The 24,778-nt window shown below is 35.6% G+C and overlaps 1 protein-coding gene across 4 annotated transcripts; it reads right to left on the bottom strand.

Annotated features, from left to right (window-relative positions):
• Positions 1-23,406, bottom strand: PDLIM3 (PDZ and LIM domain 3). Of its 4 annotated transcripts, none has more exons than XM_032109598.1 (8): positions 23,136-23,406; positions 17,773-17,924; positions 16,204-16,288; positions 10,338-10,405; positions 6,857-7,120; positions 4,143-4,270; positions 2,871-2,982; positions 1-1,979 (listed from the first exon to the last, which is right to left on the bottom strand). In XM_032109598.1, the coding sequence occupies exons 1-8, from the start codon at positions 23,226-23,228 to the stop codon at positions 1,790-1,792; spliced, it is 1,092 nt and encodes a 363-aa protein (XP_031965489.1). In that variant the 5' UTR covers positions 23,229-23,406; the 3' UTR covers positions 1-1,789. The 4 variants fall into 4 exon arrangements, with proteins under 4 accessions (XP_031965489.1, XP_031965488.1, XP_031965492.1 ...); XM_032109597.1 differs by lacking the exon at positions 10,338-10,405 and adding an exon at positions 10,846-11,033 and having other exon boundaries at positions 23,136-23,403; XM_032109601.1 differs by lacking the exon at positions 6,857-7,120 and having other exon boundaries at positions 23,136-23,397.
• Positions 23,407-24,778: the final 1,372 nt, after the last annotated feature.

Genomic DNA, 24,778 nt, shown 5'->3' with positions numbered 1-24,778 from the left:
TTTATCATATGTAGTTGATTTATTTTTACCTTTGGTTACTCCACAAAGACATGAACAGTAAACACACATTTTAAAAGACCAATGACATTTTAAGCTTGTAAAAATAATCATTATGTGCACTCTTATTTTCAAAAGGATTTTCAGATTTATGGGCTTTATCAATGGAAAAATATTAATACTACACATAGTCTCCATGATACCTGAGGAGCAGAATTATGTTTTTGTGCCCAAAAATAACTTAGGAACTAACCTTGAAAAGGGTGCAACACTTTTTTTATCCCTGCTTTTGATGTAGAAAAGTAAGTAATAAATGTAGTGACACATGCATTTTTAAAACTTTTGAATTCTGAAATAATACTTTAAGACATTTTGAAAAGTCTTTGAATATGTGGACATTGTATTTCAGTCTTTGGGACTCGTGAATTTTTAAAATATTTAAAGTACGTATAACTTCTTTTGATTCCATATTCTACTTGCATTATAGGCTTCTTACATTATAGAATGGGAAAAGTATATAAGATTGTTTGTCACTGGGTTATTTTTTTGCTAGTCTTTTGGACTTGATTTAAATTTTGTTGATTTTTCTACTTTAAAGTGAGTTCAAAATACCCCAATAAAGAAATTATGACTTGTTTCGATATTTTCTAAAAATGCTAAGTTTAGTTTGCCCTTTGGGTGTGTTTATGTAGCTGGCACCTACCAGAATGCAATGTAGTCTTTGACAAGTTTCAGAAATTGATTACAAACCTGTATTCTTTCAGCTTTTTGGTTTTTTATTCTTTAGGACTTCACCAGCTTCTTTTTTTTTTTTTATAAAAGACCTTGCCTTTGCATATTTTAATTCAAGTTTATTTTTAAAATTGTCCAAGCTTTAATTTATGAGCAATGAAGGTATCGTGATTATATTTCCCCATTGTTTCTATTATGGAAATTGAAAGATGGAGATACAAAAATCCAGTATACTTTTCTGCAGAAAGGTTTTAAAATTTGCTTTCATTCTCAATTCACAATGAATTCCTATTAGACTGTGAGGTTCTTTTTTATAAAAAACCAATTTATGTGTGTGCATGCCTCAGAATAATTTCCTGCAAAGTGATAAGGAAGTTGATATCATTGCAAAATCATTAAGACAACATAGAACTTTTGCTTTGCTTCATACTAACCAGTCTTTATTATACTAACCGTTTTATTGTGTGGCTTGACATTTATTCTTTATCACAGTTGCTGTGTCAGAAAATTAAGGCAATATAACCCCAAATTCAGAGTAAAGTAAGCAAAACATATTTGGGGTGTACATTAACGCTAGTTGAATAATAGCAGACATGAACAACTGCTTGTTTGGTACTATCTGTGTAAAATAGCTGCTTTTCTAACGATCCGTCAAGTTTCTCATTTGTAGCGGCCCAGCCTGTAAGACTTTGATGGTGTTGATATTTGCACAAATACTTAATTTATGGTAAAAATTATGTCTAGATTACAGCACTTCTGTATAAGCTGTAGCATTCACGTAATACCTCAGCTGTCTCATTTTTGTATTCCAGGAGATCTGGTTTAGTTTATACTTCCTTGAGTTATATTGACAGTTTCAAAAACAATATTTTAGCAGAATTTTGCTGGTATAATACGCTATTGCTGGCTAATAAGGACTTCTGCCTCTCTCAGAATCCCACAGGGAAAGGTTTAAAAGCTGCTACTTTGGATTTAGGCAGAAGTCCTGACACTTGTACTGCAGTTCTAAGCTGGTAAAGGCTTTTTGTGTGCATGCATATATTTGTGTGTTAAGCTAAGACTAGCATTTTGGGTAAACCGTAACTGTTTCGTATCCCTCTGGTGGCCTCATGCGGGCGCGTGCGTGCGCTTCACAGTACAGTTGGCCCTCCACAAAGAAGTAGCCTTTTTGTTTCAGGTTGAGATCGCAGTCAGAGCACACAAAGCACTCTGGATGCCGGTATTTATCACGTGCCTTCACCACTGTCCCTCTAAATGGAAACAATGAGAAGAAAAAACCCCAGTTAATTCATATGAATTTAAAATGAGAAGAGAAACTGCAGCAACCTGGTCTAGTAGAAGGCCCCATGGCAGGGAGGTTGGAACTAGATGATCTTTAATGTCCCTTCCAACTCAAACCATTCTATGATTCTATGATACAAAGTATGTTCTAGGTATTTGCTTTAAGTCTTTACAGCTGTTCATCTTGTGGTTTTAGAAACTACTGTATAATTTAATGTTGGATGCTGAGTTTGAATAGGTGACATAAAATGCTGTAGTTGATCACATAGTTCACGAGCATTGGAAAATCAAGAGTTTGAAGAGACATGTTAGTTTGGTTACAAGACAGAAGGTACAGCCTGACCTATCAAGAGGGTGACAAAATGAGTTTCAAAGCCACATTGCTTTTTCTTTGTGTTTGTGTTCTCTCAGTTCATCATTATCTGTGTTCTTTGCTGAAGTTAGTGATGTTAGTCAGGTAGAAATCTGATCGTTTTAAAATAGGTCTACAGAGCTTTCTGGATACTCCCACTGGGCTGGGATAAGGATGCTTTGCATTAACAAGAAGTTTTTGAGAATTCACAGCCTGACACAGCATAGCACAGACAACAGCTGGTTTCATTACGTATGTGTTAATGGTTGACTTGCAAAAGGTCCTGAGAAATCTCAGTTAAAACCTCGATGGTACGTTGTCAAAACTAAAATAATCTGTATTGAAATTGTTGAAGGTACAGGTTATAATTTGACATTTAGAACAATATATTTTTATATCTCTGTTCTCTAGAAGCATTATGGGAACGCACTTCTGTAGTTTGCAGTGGTGTTTGAGGATGAGGTGTGCTTGAGCTGGGGATTTCTAAAACTAAAAAGAAACAACTTACAGAATCCCACTCCCACATTTGTCACACAGTGGCACTTTCTGGGCACCAGGCATGGCACTAGGCATTTTTGTTACAGGTGCTTTCACACTTCTTGTTCCCACAGGGCGCCCATCTGAGAAACAAAACAATCCTGTTATGTACGGGCTAATATAAAAGCATCTGATGCAATTAAGTACTTTTCTACACTTTTCTGTACTTTCTGTGATGTACATACACTTCTGGATGTATTTACAGGCTTTCACTTATATGAACAAACAATGCAGTCTCACTAGAAAAGTTTAGTAGGCCAGATTCCACCTCTTTGGAATCAGGAGAAATATTGTGTAGCTGTAGCCAAAAAGCAAGTACAAAAAAGATTGTATATGCAGCGCTCTCTGCCTCATGGACATCACCAAATTCTCTGATGGTAGGTCTTGGATGTAGCAGAGAGGGAGGAGGATTGGGCTTTAACACAGAAACATAACATAATCAAGACCTATTGTTAGAAAGCTTCTCATTTATATAACTAACTGTACAACAAATTGGAAAGATTAGTAACATGATATGAATACAAAATAATAGCAGAATGCTAAGCAAAATGCTAAGAAAGTGCTAAGTAAAATCCCACAATGATATATATGTAGACAATTAGAAGTGTTTATTCCTTCTCTAGTAAATATTGACTTCTCTAGTAAATATTGACATATAAACATTAAAATTTAAAATATTTACCTTTTAGTTAAATTTAGTTGTATTTTACTCTTATGCTTACTGTAAATATGACAAACTTGCAGCCTTTAATAATTTTATTTTCAAAACTTCTTTATTTGAAGGAAATATGACTTCCCTCATCAGTTTTTATTTAGAATGAAGAGGGAATAGGTTTTAAGGGGATTTCAGGAGTTGGTCTAAATTCCTCTTTTCCTCAATGTGGAAGAGAGCATTTTCTTTCTTGGTGTCATGAGTATAATCAGCTTGTCCCAAAAATTCTCTCAGATAAAACTTTTTGTCGTTCAGTTAAAGCCAACTTTGTATATTAAAGATCTTAAAATCTGAGAAGAGATTCTGGAAAATGTTATCAGCACCTGCATTGTATTCACAGAGGAGGCTGCTGACAGTACAAGAAAGGAGGGGAAATGGCAGGAGACTGGTGTGGTAGCTATAAGGTCCAGAATAATTTGGGCTTTCAAAAATTCTTGTATCTCTAATCTCTCGTGTTTTCTTCTCAGATTCCCCCCTCCCACAAACATTTTTAAATGATTTGAACAGGTAGAATATGTTGTTTTTAACCACCTTCCTCGGAGACTAAATTCTGGAGCACCTTAAAGGAGCCAGATTGGCGCGGCTGACTGGGCTCCTCCTGGTTGGTGTGCAGCATCTTGTACACATCAGACTGAGGCACTGAGCTGGGAGATGGGTCACTGTATTAAAGGGAGGAAGAGCAGATAAAACAGTTTATCAAACATAACTTTAAAGCAACAGTTCTACCAGGCATAGAGTATGATTCAGGAAACAAACATAAAGCCAATGTGCCTACAATTACTGAAAAACTCTTTCTTCCAGGTAGCATTGCTTTATATAGCCCCCTTTGGATCTAAAAAGTGCTGAAAAACATTAAATCAGTGCCATTGTTACAAAAATAAATCTAGAAACTCATTAATGTATTTCCATAATTACTGTTTTGGCCCTACTGGCATTTGAGAATATGTCCTTTAATCTCAAGGTAGTTTCATTCCTGTAATCATGTGCTGTATTACCAGGTGCTCTTTGCTATGGTATCCAGAAGTTCCCTTTTTGTAGCAGCTGCCTTCAAGAATGTTGTTAAAATCACAGCTCATGCCTTTACTATGTAAAGGTAGGTCAGCCAAAACCTAACCAGTCAAATCTTTTGGGAGAATATGATTTCTAAATCAGCTTGATCACTAGGTAATAAAGTGATTATTTGGCTAAGATAATTGTTATTTATTTAACTTATGCAGATGACAAAAAGGAATGGAATAAGTATTGCATAATAGGAAACATTGCAAGGTGAATGCTGACAAACAGAAGTTCTCTTTCTTAATTTAATAAAATTGTGACTTGGCTTTCTTTTCCAATGACAATTTTATGCTAAAAATATAAAGTAACTTATTGTCCAAACAGCAGCTGAAGGCTGACTCTCAAATGACCTGTGAGACAAAGACTTTAATGAGAATATTTCATGGCATTTTAAACTGTGCTGAATATTTTGAATTTTTCATGATAAATGACATCCTAAATAGTCAAGAGGAAGAGTAGAGGACTACATGCACTGACAGGAATTAGACTGAATATGTGGCATCTGTAAATTTCAAACATCTACTAGGGATAATTAGAAACATCCAAATTTACTTTGATGAAGTCTGTTATCTTACAGCTGCACGCACAAATGTTCAGTTTAAATTTCCTGTTGCAACTGGCTATTGTCCATAATGAATTAGACTGGGTTTTCCTTTAAGTGGTTCAGTTTTTTTCCAGCATAGCATCCAAACTGCCTAATGGCCCAGTACGAGCAGCAGCAGTTGGACAGTGACCCCTGTTGCTTATGTGAATTTTTTGATCTTCATCAATCAGTAGATTTCTTTGAGCCACCTTTAAGCTGGTGAAAAAACTCAGTTTCTTGTCTTGTCAGAAGCTTTTAATAAATAGGAGTAGCTTAGTTTTTACAATTCTTGGCAATATTTAATTAAACCCCTGAATTCTCTCCTCTTCACTAAAATATTTCTAAATATAAAACAAGTGATAATGCAATTACATACAGAAGGCAATAAACCCAGCACTAATGTGTCATCTTACATTTCTTCATGCATACACAGTGAAAACGATCCCACAGCAAGAGACATTTCAAACCTGCATAGAGAGTAGGTTCTCAAATTGGTGATGTCACAGGCAGTGTGAAATCTGATTGCTTTGGGCTTAATCCAGTAGTTCACAATAATGAACCAGCAGATTTTTCTTTTATTGTTCTAGAATTGTTCTGGTTGAGCATAAATATTCAAGCACTAGAGTAACTTCACTCTGCAAAGACTTCATGAACTACAGTTTTCTTTTCATCAAATAGGATGAACCTAAATACTTTTATATAAATATGGTTTTTTTGGTTAGTAGCAGCCAAGGTGCTGAAGAAGGCTCATTGGTGCCAGTGATTATTGCTTATTTAATTATTGCTTAATATTAGTAATCAGCTTTAGTTTATACCATACATATTATGAATTATTAACTTAAGTACTGTTTTAAAACAGGAAAATAGGCTGCTATTATGCAAAAGTAAAGATAAAGCAGCTTGAATGATGAATTGTCTCCTGAAAATAATGAATAGTGCTTTAAAACTTTTTATTGTATAATCATAATTATTATCCATATATGTAAGGTTCCTACCTGATTTTTAGTTGTGCAATGGACAAAATTTGTAAGTCAGACATGGATTTGTAGGCCTACAGTAAATTCTGTCTCTTTTTGGATGAGAGCTGGTTGTACTGAATGAGTTGTCTAGAATGGGAGTTAAGTATCTAGAACACTATAACCATCTATAAAATTTCTTAGTCTTCCTGACCTGAATTTCAACAGTGGAAATAAATTTTATTTATTATTATTTTATTAGTTATTAATAAGAGGGAATTATTAAATCATTATTAGATAAATAATTATTATAGTAATAAACAGTTTTGAATTTTGGAGGGAATCAGAATCTTGATTTGGAGTGGTCAGTCAGGTAATAGTCCAGGTAGTATTATCATTTTTTATTTTTTAGCTGCAATTCTAAGATTATTACCTATTAAATACTTATTTTTATGTTCTGGAGGGCTCCTTTAATACTTTGAGTTAAAACCCAGAAACTGCTAGTATTTTAGTAAAAATATTGAATGGTTTTAAATTACTTAGTTTCTCTCGAACCCTTTCCCCCTTTTTCGTAGAAAATTAAAGTTCATGATTTTTGATGTATTTTAAATTTGTGTATTCATAAATATTATAGATACTGCTCTAATTACCTTATGACAGGTGTTTCCCCCAGAGCTGTAGAAACTTGGCCTTGCAGTGTTTCCATGATATTGTCATCTGAGTACAACTGCATAGGTGTGTTAAACTGAGCGTGTACAATCTTGACACCGGGAAGCTCCATTTCCAGGGGGACATTAGGGGCCATCTTAGATACTGCCTTCAGCTCGGTGGGGCAGATGGAGCTGACCGTGCTAATTGAAGAGGGGGTACTGCGCCCACTGCCGCAATCCAGCCCCGAAGGAGTGCTGCATCCACTGTGTTAGTGGCCAGAGCGCAGGAAAGTGTGCAGTGTGTGTTGGATTATAGAGAACAGAGACAAAAGTACAGCGATATGGTGATGTTAACAGGGCTGAAAAGCATGAATGGAACAGGCTCAAAAAATCAAAAGTACAGAAAGTGGAGAAAAGCAAAAGTATGTGTAGCCACTGAAAATAGATTTCCTGTAAAAAGTATCAAGGCCGGCTGTAAAGCAGTCCTTAAAATTCTGGTATGCATTTTCTTTGAAGACAGTAAAAATTCTTTGATAGATGAAATAATTCAGAATATAACATTATTTTACATTTTTAATGCTAGGTTTTATTGAGGAATAATTAAGCCTCCCTAAAATTCTTTGTTCTAAGTGAGTAATTCTTATCATCTGTAGACAGGGTAGCAGACAAAGTTTATGTGAGTTGTCCATGTCAGAGACAGGATAAACACCTGCAGCACTGGAATCCTAGACACATCATTCCAGTTCTATACCTCACAATCATCTCACTCCCCTGCCAAAAAGCTACTGTGAAGTAGTGTAAAATAATGAATGTGACATTTCCTAGATTTCCTTAAATTCTAGAGTAAGATACTTATTAATCTTTTAAAACTAGTTTAACAATTAAAAAAAACCAACTTGTTGATCATTGCAAAGAAGAAAAGTTACTAAAACATCCAGGATTACTTTTGCTTTTCTAAATTACAGTGTTTCCAGTAGAATGTAAAGTGGTCCTTCACAAATACAATGGGTACATATTCAGATAATTAATTTTACTGCTTCTGAAGTAGACTTTACATATTATTTATATACAAAAAATAACATGTAAACTTTTAAAAAATATTAGTGTTGCTTGACGTTACTTAAGTGAAGTTACCATACACCAATTCAACATATCTGGAAAAAGATTAGCAGAAGAATGTGAACATTAGACCTGAAGTCTTTTTCGGTATCACTATTTTGAACACTTCAATCATCTCTCTGTAGTACTTCAGAGGCTTTCTTTGTTACAGGATATTTCTTTGCTGTTTCTGTGTAACAGCACATAACCAAATCTTTCTGCAGACATTGGTTACCATTTATGTGATATTCTGAGCTGTGGGACAATAAATGCTTAATCTCTGTCCTCCAACCTGATATCAGGGTAGTGTTTAGTTCATTCCAAGCTGTGCAAACCTGGGACAATGCTCTGTTTCCCAGTTTGATAGTACAGAAGTCTGTCCAGTAGCTACTCTCGGGCGGAGTTGACAACCCAAAATTCTCCCTTTGACTCAAAGTGGAATTTGTGCAGGACCACTTTCTCAAAATTTTAAAGGGAAAGATATACTTTTTCATCAAAGACATGTCAAACAAAAGCATTCCAGAAATGGTAGGTAAGCCTTAATGCAAATATAGTTGTGCATCATCACAAAGCATGAGACAGCCAAAAAATTCACACAGCCAACATACATGTTTGCAGTATTTTCTTTTAGAAGAAACAATACCACCTTTAGATCCTGCAGTAGAATAAGTTTTGTCAGTGCTAACAGTGTTAGTAAATGGAAAATAGCAGGAAAAGACTAGAAAAAGCACAACTCCTCCTCTCGCTGTGTGAAGCCAAAGTACTATTAAAACAGAATAAATTATAGGTAAATAAATAAAATATATTATATATTAAATGCAATTTCCAGTTAGTTTCACCGGAGTGGACTCCAAAATTCTGTCCAATGTCCAATCCATAAGCTAAAACCCACAGTCCACAATCATCTTTTAGTCAAAGTCCTATTTACTATCAGCTGTCTGCCTTAAAGGGATATTTAGAGCCAAGGTGGTGGGGGTTTTTTTGTCTGTATTTAGCAGTGGATTAAGTCAAACTGATGGAAAAATAGCAGACAAACTGTGACAACCAAGGTTTTGTAGATGTAACACCCTGTGTCAGAGATTCTGCAGTTTTCAAGTGCAGACCTCCCCAGCGCCAGAACACTGGACACACCTTGCCCAACTGAAGTTCTTAAACTTCCTGCATTGTTGTCAGGGTATTTTTTGCTTCGTCTTGAATGCTGGTAAATGGCCATTTACTTCAACATTTTCATGGTTCCTAGTGGTCCCAAAGCCAGTTTTGGTACAGTATGTAAGTGCTGTCTGCAGTTAGGGGCCGGGGATGTTTTCTAAGGACTGTTTTGTGCTTGAGCAGCTTTTCTCCACTGTGGTGGTGTTCTACATTGATAGTTCTTGTTTGCAGGATGAGACCATCTTTTAGAGTTAGGTGACTGACAAATATAAGGCATCTCTGAAAACTGATGATCCATATGAGATTGTCCTTTGTATGATGGAATAATTTATCATCCTGTTTTTCTGCTCTCATTTTTGAGACTTAAATTAGTATAACTAAAATGCAGGCATTTTTGATTTTCAGAATTAAATGTAGAACACTAATGCCACTAGCAAAAACTGCTACTGCTAGAAAGGATAAAGGATCACATCTCAAGATATTTCATCCCTCAGGTCCTTTTGAGCTTCCTGGTGTTTTTAGCCAGAGTTTACATTGTTTTTATCCCCTCTGTAATAATGAAAACAGTAGTAAGGAATTTCATCACCAGTTAAGACAGAGGATTATTACACTAAAATGATGGATGTAGATATATAAGAGTTTCTGCATTGGAGCTTTACATATCTGTGGCATCAGTTTTCTTATTTTTAGCTCAGCAGTAGGTTGCCCTCCGGAAAGAGGTCTGCTGAAATGCAAATTTGAAATCTCTGGATGGCCTAGCTTATAACTCTCTATCTTTAGCTGTCTTTTATTTATATGTAATATATAACATATATGTAATATGCAACAGATATGTAATATGTAGCTATCTTTTGTTTAGCAAGTTAACAAATTACATTGCATTTGGACAGAAGAAGTTCACAGTGCCAAAGGTCTGTAAGTGTGCAGTATCTGGTGCTACGCTGTAAACTGAATCATGGCTACAGTTACTTCAGACTCTTATCAGTATAACTGAGATGGAATGTAGATCTACTTTCTTTCGGAAATAGAAATTTGAATTTCAAGCTGGAACTCTTAAAGTCAACCATTTAATTCTTTTTGTTTGTTTGCTTTTAATTTCAGCATTAGGCTGTCTAGTACTATAAGTAAATTTCAAATGCATCAGAAATCTTAATTAACATCAATGGTGAGTATCCATCCATTAAAAAAAATAACACCATGCATCAAATCCAGCACAGCACTCAAAGTTTATAACCTGCTTCGGCCTGAGATTATGAAAGGTTTGGGCCGAATATTATGCTTGTGTTCAAAGTAGTTGATATCCTGTAAAGAAAAAAAAAGATAAAATAGCTTTCTTTGACCTACGAATGCTCATTTCTAGTTGAAAAGCAGCTAACAAAGTTCACAAATTTTAACCATGAAGTAACCACGTTTAGTTTGTTCATTCCTGGTGCTCAAATTACAATCACTGCAGTGTTCAGAAACATTCAGAGTAAAGTGCAGTTACAGGAGGAAAGGTTGGAGGGTAGTGTTGCAGCCCAATGTAGAGGGCAAACTTTAGCTACCTGCAGCATTGCTGCTAGAAAGCTGAATGGATAGTTCTCGGTCCTGGAAAAAAATGTTTCCTTGATCGCCCTTTTTTTGGATAATGAGTAATCTCATTCTCAGAAAAAACAGCAAGAGCTGGACTTTTAAATTGAAAACAGAACAGATAATGATACACCACAAATGACCATGTATTATAAGTAAATACTGATACTCACTTTTGCGATGAGTTAGGAATGAGACCCCTCAGTTGTCCATGAAGTGCATCTTGAATATTGCCAGATGAATAGAGCCCAATTGGAGAATTATAGGAGGAGCTCACTACCTGTCTTTTGTCATCAATATTTGCTGCTGCAACAAAAGGCTGGGCCCTTCTGTTGTGAGCCGTACCAATAGGCTTGAATTCCTGTACGTGATAGGCAGACAAAACACACAGAGCTACAATGCACACCAAAGCTAGCAATGAGTAAAACTGACACCACCAGTATTGTTAATCTCTGCATTTTTACTTTTGCAACTGTTATTTTTAACTGGTGCAAGCATATTATATTTTTCCATGAATTTTATATGTATTACTTGAGCCACACACATTATTTTCCTGCCTCCAGGCAAGCAGAAGGCTTAGAAGAAAAGGGAGGGATGAATATTAGAGTGACCTTTCATATTGTTCACTAGATTTGACACTGTTTACATTTTTCTTTTAAAACACTTAATGTATGCTTATCTTAATTGCTTTCCTTTAGTGCTAGTCTCTAGCTTCTGCATTTTCATCACGTACTGATAGAGGGACTTCCAAAAGTGTGATTTTATTGTAAATGTCTTGCCTAGAAAACACATAATTTTAAATGCTTCTTTTAACTGAAATAAAGTCTTGAACATACATCAGATTGAGGATATTCTTCTGAATGTATTTCATCTTTAAAGTATATCTGTGTATCAAAAATTGCACTGCTCTATAATTTAATGTGAAATTATAATAAATAAGTAAAACCCAGAAGTGGCTAAATTTGAAATCATTATGCCTATGTGCCTATATTCTGCCATACTTCTTTTTGTCATTGGCCAAGATAATTTCCTCGGTTTGTGGAATTCAAAGGGATAAGGTCTGGAAATAAAATCTCTGATGGCCTTTCAGATAACTTAAAATATCTTTCTGTAGTGGTTGGCCAGGAATGATAAAGACTTCTGACTGCATTCACTTATTTGTATTCTGCGTATTTATTATAGTGTCCTTTGAGGCCCTTCCAGCTCAAGCCCACTCTTAAGCCTCAGAAACTGAGACTTAGAAAAAAATTAATGTCGACATCTGCCGAGGGTTTTTTTCCTTTTACCCTAGTGGGTGAAGAACATTAACTGCTGAAGTCCATTCCCTCGTCCTTATGGCAAGTGGCACTCTTTGGAAACAGTGCTGGGAGAGCATTTGAACTTCCATCTTTATGGAATAAAAAGCTTTTGTTTCTGACAAATAGGTTTCTACAACCTGAATTGGTCTTTTCTTTAGAGACTCGAACTTTCAATGTTAAGATAGCATAGGTCATTAATACTTCAATTTTCATAGAAATCTTTTCCAGTTCTCCAATTTGGCTTTGTTTTTGAGTATGACTGTTGTACAAGTTTCCAAAATATATTTTGGATTAGACTAAAGAAAAGTCATGGATATATAGAATATGCAACCAGAAAATGCAAACAGTAAAAAGCAGTTTTATTAAATGAAAATGTTTAGCAGCATTGCACTTTAAGAGGCTACTGAAAGCAACAATCAGATAAACGAGCACGAAGGTTTTACTTGCAATTCCTTCTTTCTGTCTAATAGAACTAAGTTGCAGTTAACAGAATGTATTAGTAAATGGAAATAATCTAATAGTGTTTAGAATTATGGCTATCATGAAAGATATTAATGTCAGAGTATTTAAAATTGATTCAAATCCATGTATGATACAAAACAAACAAAACCAACTGAGGACATTGTAATTTCATCCCCCTTTTTCATTTCTCATAGAGAAATGAACAGAACAGAAGATGTGGCACCATAGCAGCATGTTTACAATGTAACAGTTACGAAACAAGTATTTGCAGTTAGTTAGACTTAAATTCTGTTTTCTTTATAATTCATCTATTCATACAAAATGTCAGTGACAGAACATACAGCAGCAAAAATAGTCCAGCTCTTGTGTTTATTTGATCTCATTGAATCTGTGAAAAGTCTTTAAGTTCAAAAGCTAAATGAGAACTGGAAGTTGTTGAAATTTCTAATTAGGAATATTTGAGAATTACAGTACTTAATTTATTAATTTTTTTTTCCAACTGATTTTTTTTTGCAGGGCTAGCTACATTTTTGCATTGATACACGCATCAGGAATAGAAATAATGTAGCCCCAAAAGCCTGTAGAAATGCATCCATCACAGCCCATATGATGGCATTCCTTGGGTTAATTGCGGTGACAGAACACAAGTGTGTACATTTTGGAGGTGTCATGTGACTAAGATCTTTATCTTTGAATGCTGTTATAAAGAGAGGTAGGTCCTCAAAACTAGCCCAGCACAATTATAGTGTTTCAAAAGTTGATTGTAAATGGTAATAAACTATAAACTTATTTCTTAGAACAACGTATTGTGTTTTTCTTAGATTTTTATACTTATCTATGTGCATAATATATCTCCCAGGAATGTATAATCTCCTTCATGGCCAAAAGTCTAGTCTCACTGAATGAAATGCTCAAAGGCAAAGGTAGAAGTGAAAAAGAAAAGTTCAAATAAAAACAATTCAAGAAACTGTGGTAATGAATACAAAATTATTTTCAATGAGGTTAAACGGATTGTAACAGAAAACATTTACAAGTCATTGTATTCTTTTACTTTGACAATATAGCGGAAAGCATTTAAAAAATAATTTTATGATACAATTTGCTATTTTGATGGTTTTGTTTTCTAATTATATTAATTGAGAACCTTATGTTCTAAATTACTTTTATTCAGAATACAATGGGATTGTATTAGTGATTCTTCAAGTGGTCTGTTATTTCCTATTATTTATCCATAACACTCTAGGTTCCTCCAGACTAACAAAATCAGGGTGGCTGTTTTTTATGTGTGTAGCTTTCAAGAGTGACTCTCAGTCAGCTGCTTATTGCTGTAAGTTAGAATTGTTGCCTCAGTTTCCTCTTCTCAGATTTAGAAATAGTGAGAGCTTTCATTGTGCTCTGACAATTGCCTGTATGAGTCTCCAAACGGCTCTTGGGAGATTCTCAGGCTGATACAGAAGTTTGCTACAGTGTGAAGGTTCGTTGTTCCATAGCTGTAAGTAGGCACAGTATTTAATTGTTTCACAGGTTTCACATAGCCATCTCCAAGTATCTGTAGAATGATTTTCATTCATTGAAGCTGAAGTAAGCATTCTTTGGCCAAATATTTGGCCACATTGCTGAACAATTTAAAATAGGGTTTACATTCATTTGTAGCTTTCTTTTATTAGCTTACAAACTTAAATTACATACTTATTAAGAAGATTGTGTAAGTTGTCTCTTGTTATTATTACTTAGTTGGCTTATAATGTATTTTAAATAACTGATTTCTCTTAACTTCCTTAGTGAATTTTGAAATGTCTATTTGACAAGAGTGAAAAAAGTCTTATACATTTTTAAGATCTATGATGTTTTGAGTAATTTTGGTTATTATACAAATAGAAGAAATAGAACTCAGTGGTTTTCCATTTCTGCACACCAGTAAATGCATGCAATACTTCTCGGTAAAAGAGTTTTACATTTGAAGTAACAAATTACTGCTTTTGGATTTTTCTCTATTCATCTGGGTTTCAGTGCCTGTATTTATTGTTAGAATTCAGCAAACTCTTGTAAGACTTGGACAGCACAGGTTGTAGTTGTGCAAAAATTTGTCATCTGAGATTCAAGAAACTTTTTATTGTTTTCTCTACTGGTATACGTGCTGCTGGGTCTCATGCTGTGACTAAATATGCTGTAAAATTTAAATTACAGCAATTGTAGAAAAATAGGCTATGTGTATTTCCTTTTCCACAGGGAGTGATGGATACTTGGATGGAAGAATTTAATCTAAAATGTAAAACATTCCAGGAATAGTTTAGCATATTTGTTTGCAAGCATTGCTACTTTTCTGGTGCCTACTATCTATTAAATATACTCAGTACTGCTGAATTTCCTAGGAATGAAAAAGAGGTATACTGAATGAAAAGGCTGGCTGTTTAATCTACAAGAAATCAGTTTTCTGATTGCCCAGTGGAGGCTGCTTTTCAATAGTCTGCCAAATAGCACTTAGTGAAATCTTGTGATCTATTTTTAAGGAACTGTCCTTTTTAGGAATGCAGCTTTCATGCAGAGGGATTACTCTTGTGTCGTGTGCCTGCATGGTTTTCTCTGTAGCTTTTTTAGTGAATTTGTTTCACTGCTAGTCATTTAATGTGTGTCCTAGCTCTTCCACAAGAATATGCATTTAAAATAGTTTTGTTTCTTCTCTATAATATTCCCACTGCTGAAGAGGCTATATTATTTCTGATGGAGTTTGCTGTATGACTTAATGCAAGTTTTAGATCAGAAAGAAGATAGAGAAATGCAACACTGAAATGCTGTATTCATGTTTGGGAATGTCTCCATGAAAACAGAATTGGTGGAAGTATTTATTGCACGGGAGTTATTGAAGTGGAATCTGCACTTATATAGTTTTTTTCTAGGGGATGACAGAATAAATACTTTGACATATTTGCTTTGCTTTTTTTTTTATATCTCCTGGCCTTCCAGGATCAGGAGAATATTCTTCCCTCCCCGCTCTTGAGATAACAGCAAATGTTCATGTAGGTTAAGGAGGAATGACAAAGAAATAAAGGACTAGTTGTAAGAAGTAGCTAGCTAATTAACTGTTGGCAATATGAAGACTTTGACTCACAGTACCTTTTTTTTTTTTTGAGTTTGAGTTTGAAAAGAGAGATGGCTGTTGATGGATTGGATTTGCTTTGGTCATATACAATGATCAAGACTTTCCTAGTCAGAAGTGGTACGTGATTTGCTTATCGACCAGTATATGGGTCCTGTGTAAATTTGTAAATTTCAGTTCTGTGGTATAAAAATGTATGGAGGTAAAGAGATCCAGCATTTATGGACCTCTGTGTTTAACTGACTGTTACATCAAAATGAATTTTGTGATCTGATGAGTTCATCACTTAGGTACTTTATTCCTGATTGAAGAATTTCCTCATATGATGAAGAATCTCTAAAAGAGTTAAAGCAACTTAAACTTTATCAGAATAAAATAACATATTTTACTTCCATAATAAAACTATGGCAATATGGAGACTCTTAAAGAAAAAAAGAAAAATGAGAATGTGTTGTAGCTTCTTAATGTTTTGTTTTGGTTATAGCTGAAAAATCAAAAACATTGAGTCAGATAAAACGGTGTTCCTATATGGCATAATCATGGTGGTTCCTATTAGCTTAAACTGGTGAATTATGGATGAAGCTCTAGTTAAAGAATTTTAATGACCACAAGGGAGATTATTTGGAGTGTAAAAAAGCAAATGGAAATGGTTAGGTACTTTTTACAGTTCATACCTGAGGTTCAGCTTCCAAATTTATCTTGAAGGGATGTGCTCTGCCATCTTCTGAAACTTGTGGGGACCATAATTTAGTTCCTGCCCTAGAAGGAAAGATGGAAAGGCAGAATTGAAATAATTTGAATTCCTATAGAGTTGTGTATGTCCCCATAACATATAATGCAGCTTGGAAATCTGCAAGTTTTTTCTACGCTTTTTTAGTGTTTTGACATAAAAATACTTCAGTGATATGTAAATAATAAATGTAAAATGTACCTACTTAAAAAAAAATTATGTATGCTATTAACAATGGGAAATAGGTTGTTAATAGTTACCGAACTCAAATGGAAAGGGAAATTAGTGCCTTTCTGACCTGAGCTGACCAAACTTTTTTTTTTTTTTTTTTAATGGTTCATAGAATGAATGTTGGGTCCCCAGAATATTTTGTATGAATAATTGAAAATATTAGCAATAATCGTAAACACCAACTTCTTTTCCTTTAAAGACCATAATTTCCACTTAAAGCCTGCTTTTCAAAGTAGAAGTGCAATCTAGGTATGCAAAGTATGTGCAAGGGGAAATTGAAGTTGTATAGATGATTCTTTCGGTCCTGTAGGCAGAAGTAAACATGAAAATATCAGTTACAGTTCTGTTTTCATTGACAAAGTGAAATGTGGCAGCTAATTTTAAAGTAGCATAATAGTAATGAACCTTGAGTTAACGGAAGGAATTTTTCACCATGACGTGTTGCCTAGTAATTCAACAACACTCGTTAAAAAAAAAAAAGAAACACTTTGTGTATTTCCAGAGAAATATCATGGTCAACTACAATAAAGAGCTGTGCCTCCTTGAGAGCCTCAGGTCAGTTAGGCCTGTCAATTTTGGAGACAGCTGAAAGAGTGTGCTAAGTGATTCTGATTACAGGCTGAGCAAACTCAGCTGAAGATGTGAAGCTGCAGGTTGTTTCTCTTCCTGGCTCTAGCTGAGAGAAGTGAATACAAAAGTTTCTGGATTACTGCAGTTTGGGTAAGACAGAGTTTCTCGGTTTTGTTTTGAACATTGTTTTGAGAATCCTGTATTAGGCTTAATATGTTGTGACCAAAGACATTGATTGGCTTTAAACTCACTCCTTTGTCACCCCCCCATCAAAGTCTGACACGATGTTGTTTTCCCTGGGTGGGATGATACAGCAGCAGCTTTATGTGTGGCTGGGAGAAGGAGGCAATGATAAGCACCTGTGGCTGAGGGAGTGTTAGAGCACAGAGGTCACTGAACAACTGACATTAAATGCGGATTTTATTATTTCCCGACAACATAAAGGACTGCTTGCTTACTGACAGTAAACAGAGGACTTGTGCAGTCAGCAGAATTACCTTGTGAGTAACCTGAGGGAAGCTGGTTTTTTGTGCCTACAGAGAGTTCTGGGGAGTCTTGCTTGATCCGGAGTTTAAGAGGTAGGTCTGGTTGCTTATAATTTTAAGAATCTTGTGAACTTCTTCAAAATATTCTAAATAGTTACACTATATAATAACTGTACTGTTGATTGAGTAGTATCTTCTTTCAGAAATAGGCAGACATGTACACGTACCTCTCTATTTTCAAACAAAGCTGATGTGTAGCTGCTTTAATTCTCTCCTGGGCATCATTATGTGTCATGTTCTCTGTGCCTAGACCATCAATAGCTACAATAACATCACCAGGGCACAGGTTGGCAGCTGAAGCCTTGCTTCCAGGTGTAATCTGAAAAGATCAAAATGTAACTGCTTAATCACCATACATGCCTGAAAATTGATAGAGAAAATAACCTTCACCACACTTCCCTATTTCCTGTTGGAGGGGGGAGGTACTTTGCCAGAGGCTCTGTAGTTCTATTGTGAGGTAACCACATAAATGTTTTATTCATCATAACTCCAAATTAGATAGAAATTATCTTCACACTTCTGCATTAGTTTCCACTCTGATTTCTGTAATTACTGTAACTTTTTTTTAAATCTTCTTCCTCAACTGCCATTATATAATTTGCTTGAAAAAGAGTTGTATTTTCCCTTTAACAACACCAGCAGAAGAAAAGAACTGTTAAATTGTGTTGCTGAGCTCCTTAAAGTGCTTAGCTTTAAGTCCCACGGCATTTAAGTGACAGTGGCCCTGATCCTTCATGGTGGTCTGTGGTGCAATTTATACCTTATGTAAATGTACCACCATCTGTGACATTCATAGAAATAGCCCTAAGCTTATCTTCCTATGCTTGCTTTTTCTTTTTGTTTTTTTTGTCTAGTTGAAAAACTTCTGTATGGATGTTAAAATAATCGATATGCAACATAATTTTGCTTTAAAATAACTATTGTAGAGAGGCCATGACCTCAGATGCTACTGAAGCTTGTTCTAGAATTGCAGGCCTCTGTTTGCAAAAGGTGACTTCTCCTGCCACTGCACTTACACATACCACATGCACAACAGGTCTTAGGTCATTGAGTGGGATTTCGGTCCCTTATGTGTGTATTGCCATTTTAGGCAACTCTTGATTACCTAGACAGCAACATGAAATTGATGCATGTAGCACATAAGCTTCTGAAATTCAGCTCTCAAACAGCAGAAGGGACAAGTTGAGTGATGCAAAGTAACATTAGCTGCTTGTTTGTAGGTAAATGAATCCCAGTGTGAAGGAGAAAAATGTCAATATAGTCTTGCTTCCAAAATCAGTTCTTTTGTCTGTGGCACGTCTTAAATGAAAAAACTATTGGAGATAATTTTTCTCACTATGGGCTCTGCTACAGCGAAAGCACATGTTATCTCAACTGGAAAACATGCTATGGAGACATTCTTCAGCTGTGGTGTTTCACAGTTTTCCAGGAAAGGAAGAGAGTAAGCTGCCCAGTACTTCCAGCATGTTCTGAACCCCAACTTTGGTGAAGCTGGCAGACTTGTCTCTGAAGGGGATGTTACTGTCAACATAAAAGCCAAATAGAAATTCTTTTTGATATGAGTTGCACTGTATTAGTAGTGAAATAATGGCAAAAATCAGTGAAAGGGAGTAGTTCTCTCCTCTTTCCATCTCCATTAGGTAGGTCTGAATGATCAAAGAGATTGTTTTGTGAGATCTTTTTCTTCATTCCAGCATGTAAACTTATTTTTTATGTCACTGTGACAAACTGCAAAGCATTTGTTATTATCAAGTCAGGCAAACTTTCCACGTGGGTGCTTGTAGCCAGCTGCAGGCTTTTACAGCCTAACCCTTCAAAAGAATGGTCTAGTGTATTCTGTGCTTAACAAAGTGTTAAGGTGCCTGAATAATCTGTTTGAATATGAATCAAAGAAGTTGTTCATAAATTCTAAGTCTGAAATCTCAAAAATTGTCTGCTTCTCGACCTTCAACAGCTACAAGTGTAAATGATCAACACTGAGACTGCTTATACCACTATAATAAGACAGGGGTTAGAGGTGCATGATCGTTCTTCTCCCTTCAATGTGGAATTGCTCCTGACTTGGCTTAGCATGTTGTGAATATGTCTGCAGTGACAAACTGCAGCAGAATTCCTTGTGTTTCAGTGTGACTGTTGATGCTCTAATACCTAGCTGGGCAAACCCAGCCATTCTTGGTTCCCTCTCAAGAGTAAGTTAGCTTGTATAACCCTTATAGAGGTTACTCTGCAGATTATGTTTTTTACATGTCACAAAAAATCATCTGCTGTACCTGTGACATACTGCAGCAAAGCACTGAGATAATGATCCTGCCTTGTAAAGTAGTGTATCTGTCTAGCACAGTACATTCTCCTGCAGCTGTACTGCTAGAAGAACACGCCCTGTTCTGTGCTGCTGCTAAATCCCTTAGGTTTTTTAAATTGTCAGCAGCTGCTGTGATACCACTTACACTTTTGGATGGGTTTACCATCATTTGGTGGGAGCAAGGATGGAAAGGGAGTCTGTATTTCCTATTCCTTGGCTGAATTGATTATTGCCAAGCTTCTGAGTTGTGTCTCTTGGGCCTTAACACCTTGATTGGGGTGCTGAGCTCTATGTACCCAGGCCTGATAGGGTGCAGAGAAGGCACCTGCCCTGCAGACTAAATTTTATAGAAAGGGACCATGTTGTGCAGTGCAAGATATCATGGGTATGATATTGATATTGTCGGTACCTCAATAATGTAAGTGATACTCTTTCTTAAGGACTTATTAGTGACACATTAAGTGTATATTTTGGACACTTAGAATTGTGTTATGACTGTAGTGTTTGTTGCTTGCTCACTGTGGCTTCATGAGGTGGATTCTACTGTTGCTTTGGGAGAATTTTTGCCTTGCTCTTCAGGCCATATCTGCATGGTGTTCCTGTTACTCATGTATCCTGGGTATCCTGGATTTGGATAAATACAAGAATATGTGTTGATCATTCAGATGTTGTTGTGGACTAACTATTTAACTGTGTGAGGGTCAATGTCTCCAATGAAACTTTGAAGAAAACCTCTCTGCATCTGATAATAGACTTGTAAAGCTTATCACGTTACAGCATCATAAATATTTCAGGCTCTGTGTTTTCTGAGGAGAGCTATGAATGTCTACAGATGGAGTGGCTAAACATAAAATTGAATTAATATGAATACTTGCATTGTGATTGGTAAATGTCTATAAAATTAAATAGAACTTAAATCTAGAGTTAATAATATTTTACCATTCTCTCCAAACTGCACAAGTTTCAATGGTTCCTGTAATCAGCTTCATTAATGCAATTTCTTTGCATCTTTGCAAAGTTCCAAGGATTTCAATGTTTTCAGTATTTATAGTTAATTAGTTTTTTCTGACCCTAATAGAATTTGAATATGTCAATTTTTAGTCCCCTCCTGTTCTTCTTCTCTCCCAGTGATCACGGTCTGTAGTTTTTGCATTTGCTTGAAACAGTCAAAACAACAGAGCAATTTGACCTTTTGAAGTGACATCTGTTCTTTGGACAGGTGGATAATGGTCTCTTACATCGTTTGTCTCTCATGATAAGTCCTGATAAAAGCTGTCTCTTGTTGAACAAGGATATGGCCAGCCAGTCTTAACACCTGTCCAATTATTTTATTCAGAATGTATTTTAAAATAATTTCTATTTATTGTTTAGTTTTTTCTTGTCAGGACAGTTAAGCCTAATGTGAACGGGCTGCTTATGATACCTTTTACAAAAGGAACACCTAGGCCCCAAGAGGCAAGACTTGTGAATCTTATGAAATGTTCTCTATTTTTCAAGGAGTATTTCATGAATCCTTATTGAGGGATTCTTCTGAATGCATGCTGTGGCAACAAAAATACCACTTTTAAACAAATTTACTGTTCATATTCCTAAGCCTGAGCTAAGCAAAAGTAACCTTGTTTTCTTCATATGTATATATATATATTTCATTGTACCACTTGAAATGTGATTTTGAATATTTCTGTAACATGCCAGAAACCAATGGCTTATGTCTTGTGATGCATTTGGTAGGTATGAGTCAACTGCAAAGTAATTTATTCTTTAGAAAGTTGTATTTATAGTAACATCCTTTGTTATTGCAGTTTTAAACTTCATTGCACTTAATCTAAACACAAAGAAAATACAAACCAGACACTGCTAAAATATTTTTCATTAGAGATAATGGAAACTATTTTTCTTTTAGAGGCCCATAAAAGGCAATGAAGGCCCCAAAACACCCAGAGATTTTTTTTTAATACAATGTTTTTGTCTCCTGTTTCTCCAAAGGCTTTGCTATAGTCTATGAGTATTTGTTATATAGTTACATTCAGTCAAATAATAATATTTTGATTAACTTCTATTTAAAATACATAAAATGTTTTATGCTTTTATAAATCTGGCATGAATGACTAAGTTACTTTTTACTAGTTAATATGTGAAAAGATCATCCTTAAACTCTCTACTGATTCTTCTTTGGAAGCATATTTAGTGCAAGACATCACTAGTGATATCCATCCTTCAAGGCTTTTGACGTTTACTCAATACCAGGCATAGTGTATATAGTGAGTCACAGTGTAAGGTTTTTTTAAAAAAAAAAAAGAAAAAAAAACAAACAAAAAAGCATAGTGATTTGGAGGCTCATGGAACACACATTTGGTGTGTCTAAGGTCCTGCAAAACAGCAGAAATATAAGGAGAATGAATTCTAGCCAGATGTGCATTGAACAAAATTTTCAAAAATAGAAATTAATGAAATATGTATCCTGTCTTTTGAGTAGATCCACATCTGTAGACGCACGGCAGTTGACAGTGTGTTGTATGCTACATTGACTGAATAACTGGTTTCTTAAATTGCAACTAATATCTCAAAATCCATGGAAGAGATTGAAGGCTCAAATTCTTGCCATTTATTGGGGGAGGGGGGTAAGGTAAACTTTCAGTTTCTAAATATGGCAAAACCCAGTAAATAACTCTCTTTCATATGCAGGACAGGATAACTTTCTAATAACTCAGTCATTTAACATTCATTAAAGTGAAAAGCACTAGATATGTAAAAACAGGTATTGTTGCCTTTGCTGGCAATAAACAGAACTCGATATAATTAAATAATAGTCAGATTAATCTGCAAAGCACAAACTGCCAGACATTAGGAGCTGCTGCCAAGCAGTCTTCTCCCTCAGTGATTAGAGAGGCTAGTTGTGGAAAGCATAAAAGTGAGGTCTTGCTTTTAGTAGGTTTAAATGCAATTTTGAAAGCCTGGGAAATCATGCCAGAGTTTTTCTGCTGCCAAGGCACTTTAATTTTGAGACATAAGTAGAAGTGCAGTTAGTTTCTTACACCAATCAAGAAACATGTCACACAAAACTAGTAAAAACTCTTAGTATTCAGCTGGCTCTCCTCAGAACTAGCAGCTACCTTTTAATCTGCTCACAGCTTTGTCTGCATCTCTGAACTCCAGAAAAGTAAAGGACAAAAATCTACAGCAACTATTAAATGGAATAAATAGAAAGCAAATGGAAAGAGTACATACCCTGGTTATGATTAAGGGTTGGTTAAAATCTATTCCTCCTGAGAGCCTGAATCCCCAGGGTGACGGTCCTTGGAGAATAACGTTTTGTGGCATTGTGGGCAGATTTTCCTTGGTTACTGTTCTTTTTTCCTTGGGTCTGTTTGAGGAGTTGAGCTGCAGGAGGAGGGGTGCTGTTAGCAGAGCACCTGCCGGACAGGGCAGCCGACCTTTTATACCTCCTAAGAAGTTTTACTCATTCCAAAGCTGTGGGCACTGCACTTTATCCCTACTCTTTGGGTGACGTCAGCCAGTCCCTCGGCTTCTCCACCCACAGAGGGGAGTATCAAACTCGGACAAATAAAGCTTGAATGCTGGAAAGTTTACAACAAATGCATCAACTTTATCTGCTGCTTTAGCGTCCCCCTCAGCCTGATAATCAGTAAGCTTCAGGATGCAGCGTCGTTCTGGTTTAAAGCAACCTTGTTGCTCACTTGATATCATGCCAATTATGTTGCTGGTGTTTGATTCAGCTATGCAATGCAGTGCTTTGGCTTGGTACATGACTCTGGTTCATGTAAACAGAAATATTAATAAGGGGATTTCCCTCTCAAGGTCTTGTTTCACATCTTGTCTTATTTGTAATATAATAGTTTATTGCATTAAAATGTCCTCCCAGCCCTTCAGCTGCATTTTTTAGATAGTCACTTGAGACCATGGCATGCACCAGTCCTAATGCCTTGAAAAATCTGGACTGATGTCATACATATTTCTCATACTGAGGAAGAGAAATGTGGTATTAGATGATGATGTCTTTTTTCCTTTGTAGAAATCTTAAGTTTTTTAAGGTAGTTGTCCTTTATTTGTGGCTTGCTAGTAGATAGTAGCGTTCATCAGAGTTTTTTAAAACTATGTTCTTGTCAAGAATATTTCAAAGATATCCTCTATTATTAAAGTTTAATTCACATCCTGATCAGAACGAAACACATAGTGGTGACTCTTTCAAAGTGAACCATCAGAAAGGATATCTGTATCACAAAGAGCTTGCGGGGTGACAGTCAGCTGGTGGGGGCACAGCTTACATTAGGAATGTGAAGGAAGATAGGCACATTTAAAGAAATAAGGCAGGTGTTTAGGTCAGTGGTATCTCAGTCTTGGTAGCTCAAATACTTTTGTATATTTTGAAGTTGAGGAAAAAAATCCTCTCATTCCTTATGAGTAGTGTATATACTCTGGTATGTCCTAACATGTTTTGAGATTGGTTCAGTACATGCCTTCAATGTATTGCTACTATATGGTTCATCCTGATTACATTGTGTGTGTTCAAGGTCAGAATTTATCACCAAGTAGTACTTCAGTTTCTTACCTTTTCTCCTCTTTCCTGATTATCTGTTTTGAGTGAAAATGCCTTGCATGTTTGGTACTCTTTTTTGCTCCTCTTTTCCTAGTGAATCCTATAGTGTGTTTTGATTTGTAGCTGGGAATGAATAACATACTAGATGTACTCATTTAAAGAGCTCTTTTGTGTGCAATTTGCATTTTCTTTTTCTCTGAAAACTGGAAATCTCAAATATTGAATCCTGCAATGCACTTTAGTAGAAAATAATTTTGAAATATAAAAATTTCAGTGTCAGGTCAAACAGTATAATCAAGCTCTGAGTTTCCAG

Source organism: Corvus moneduloides, chromosome 5, assembly GCF_009650955.1.
Source record: "Corvus moneduloides isolate bCorMon1 chromosome 5, bCorMon1.pri, whole genome shotgun sequence".
NCBI classification, from domain to species: Eukaryota; Metazoa; Chordata; class Aves; order Passeriformes; family Corvidae; genus Corvus; species Corvus moneduloides.
This window is presented reverse-complemented; position numbering and strand designations above follow the sequence as displayed.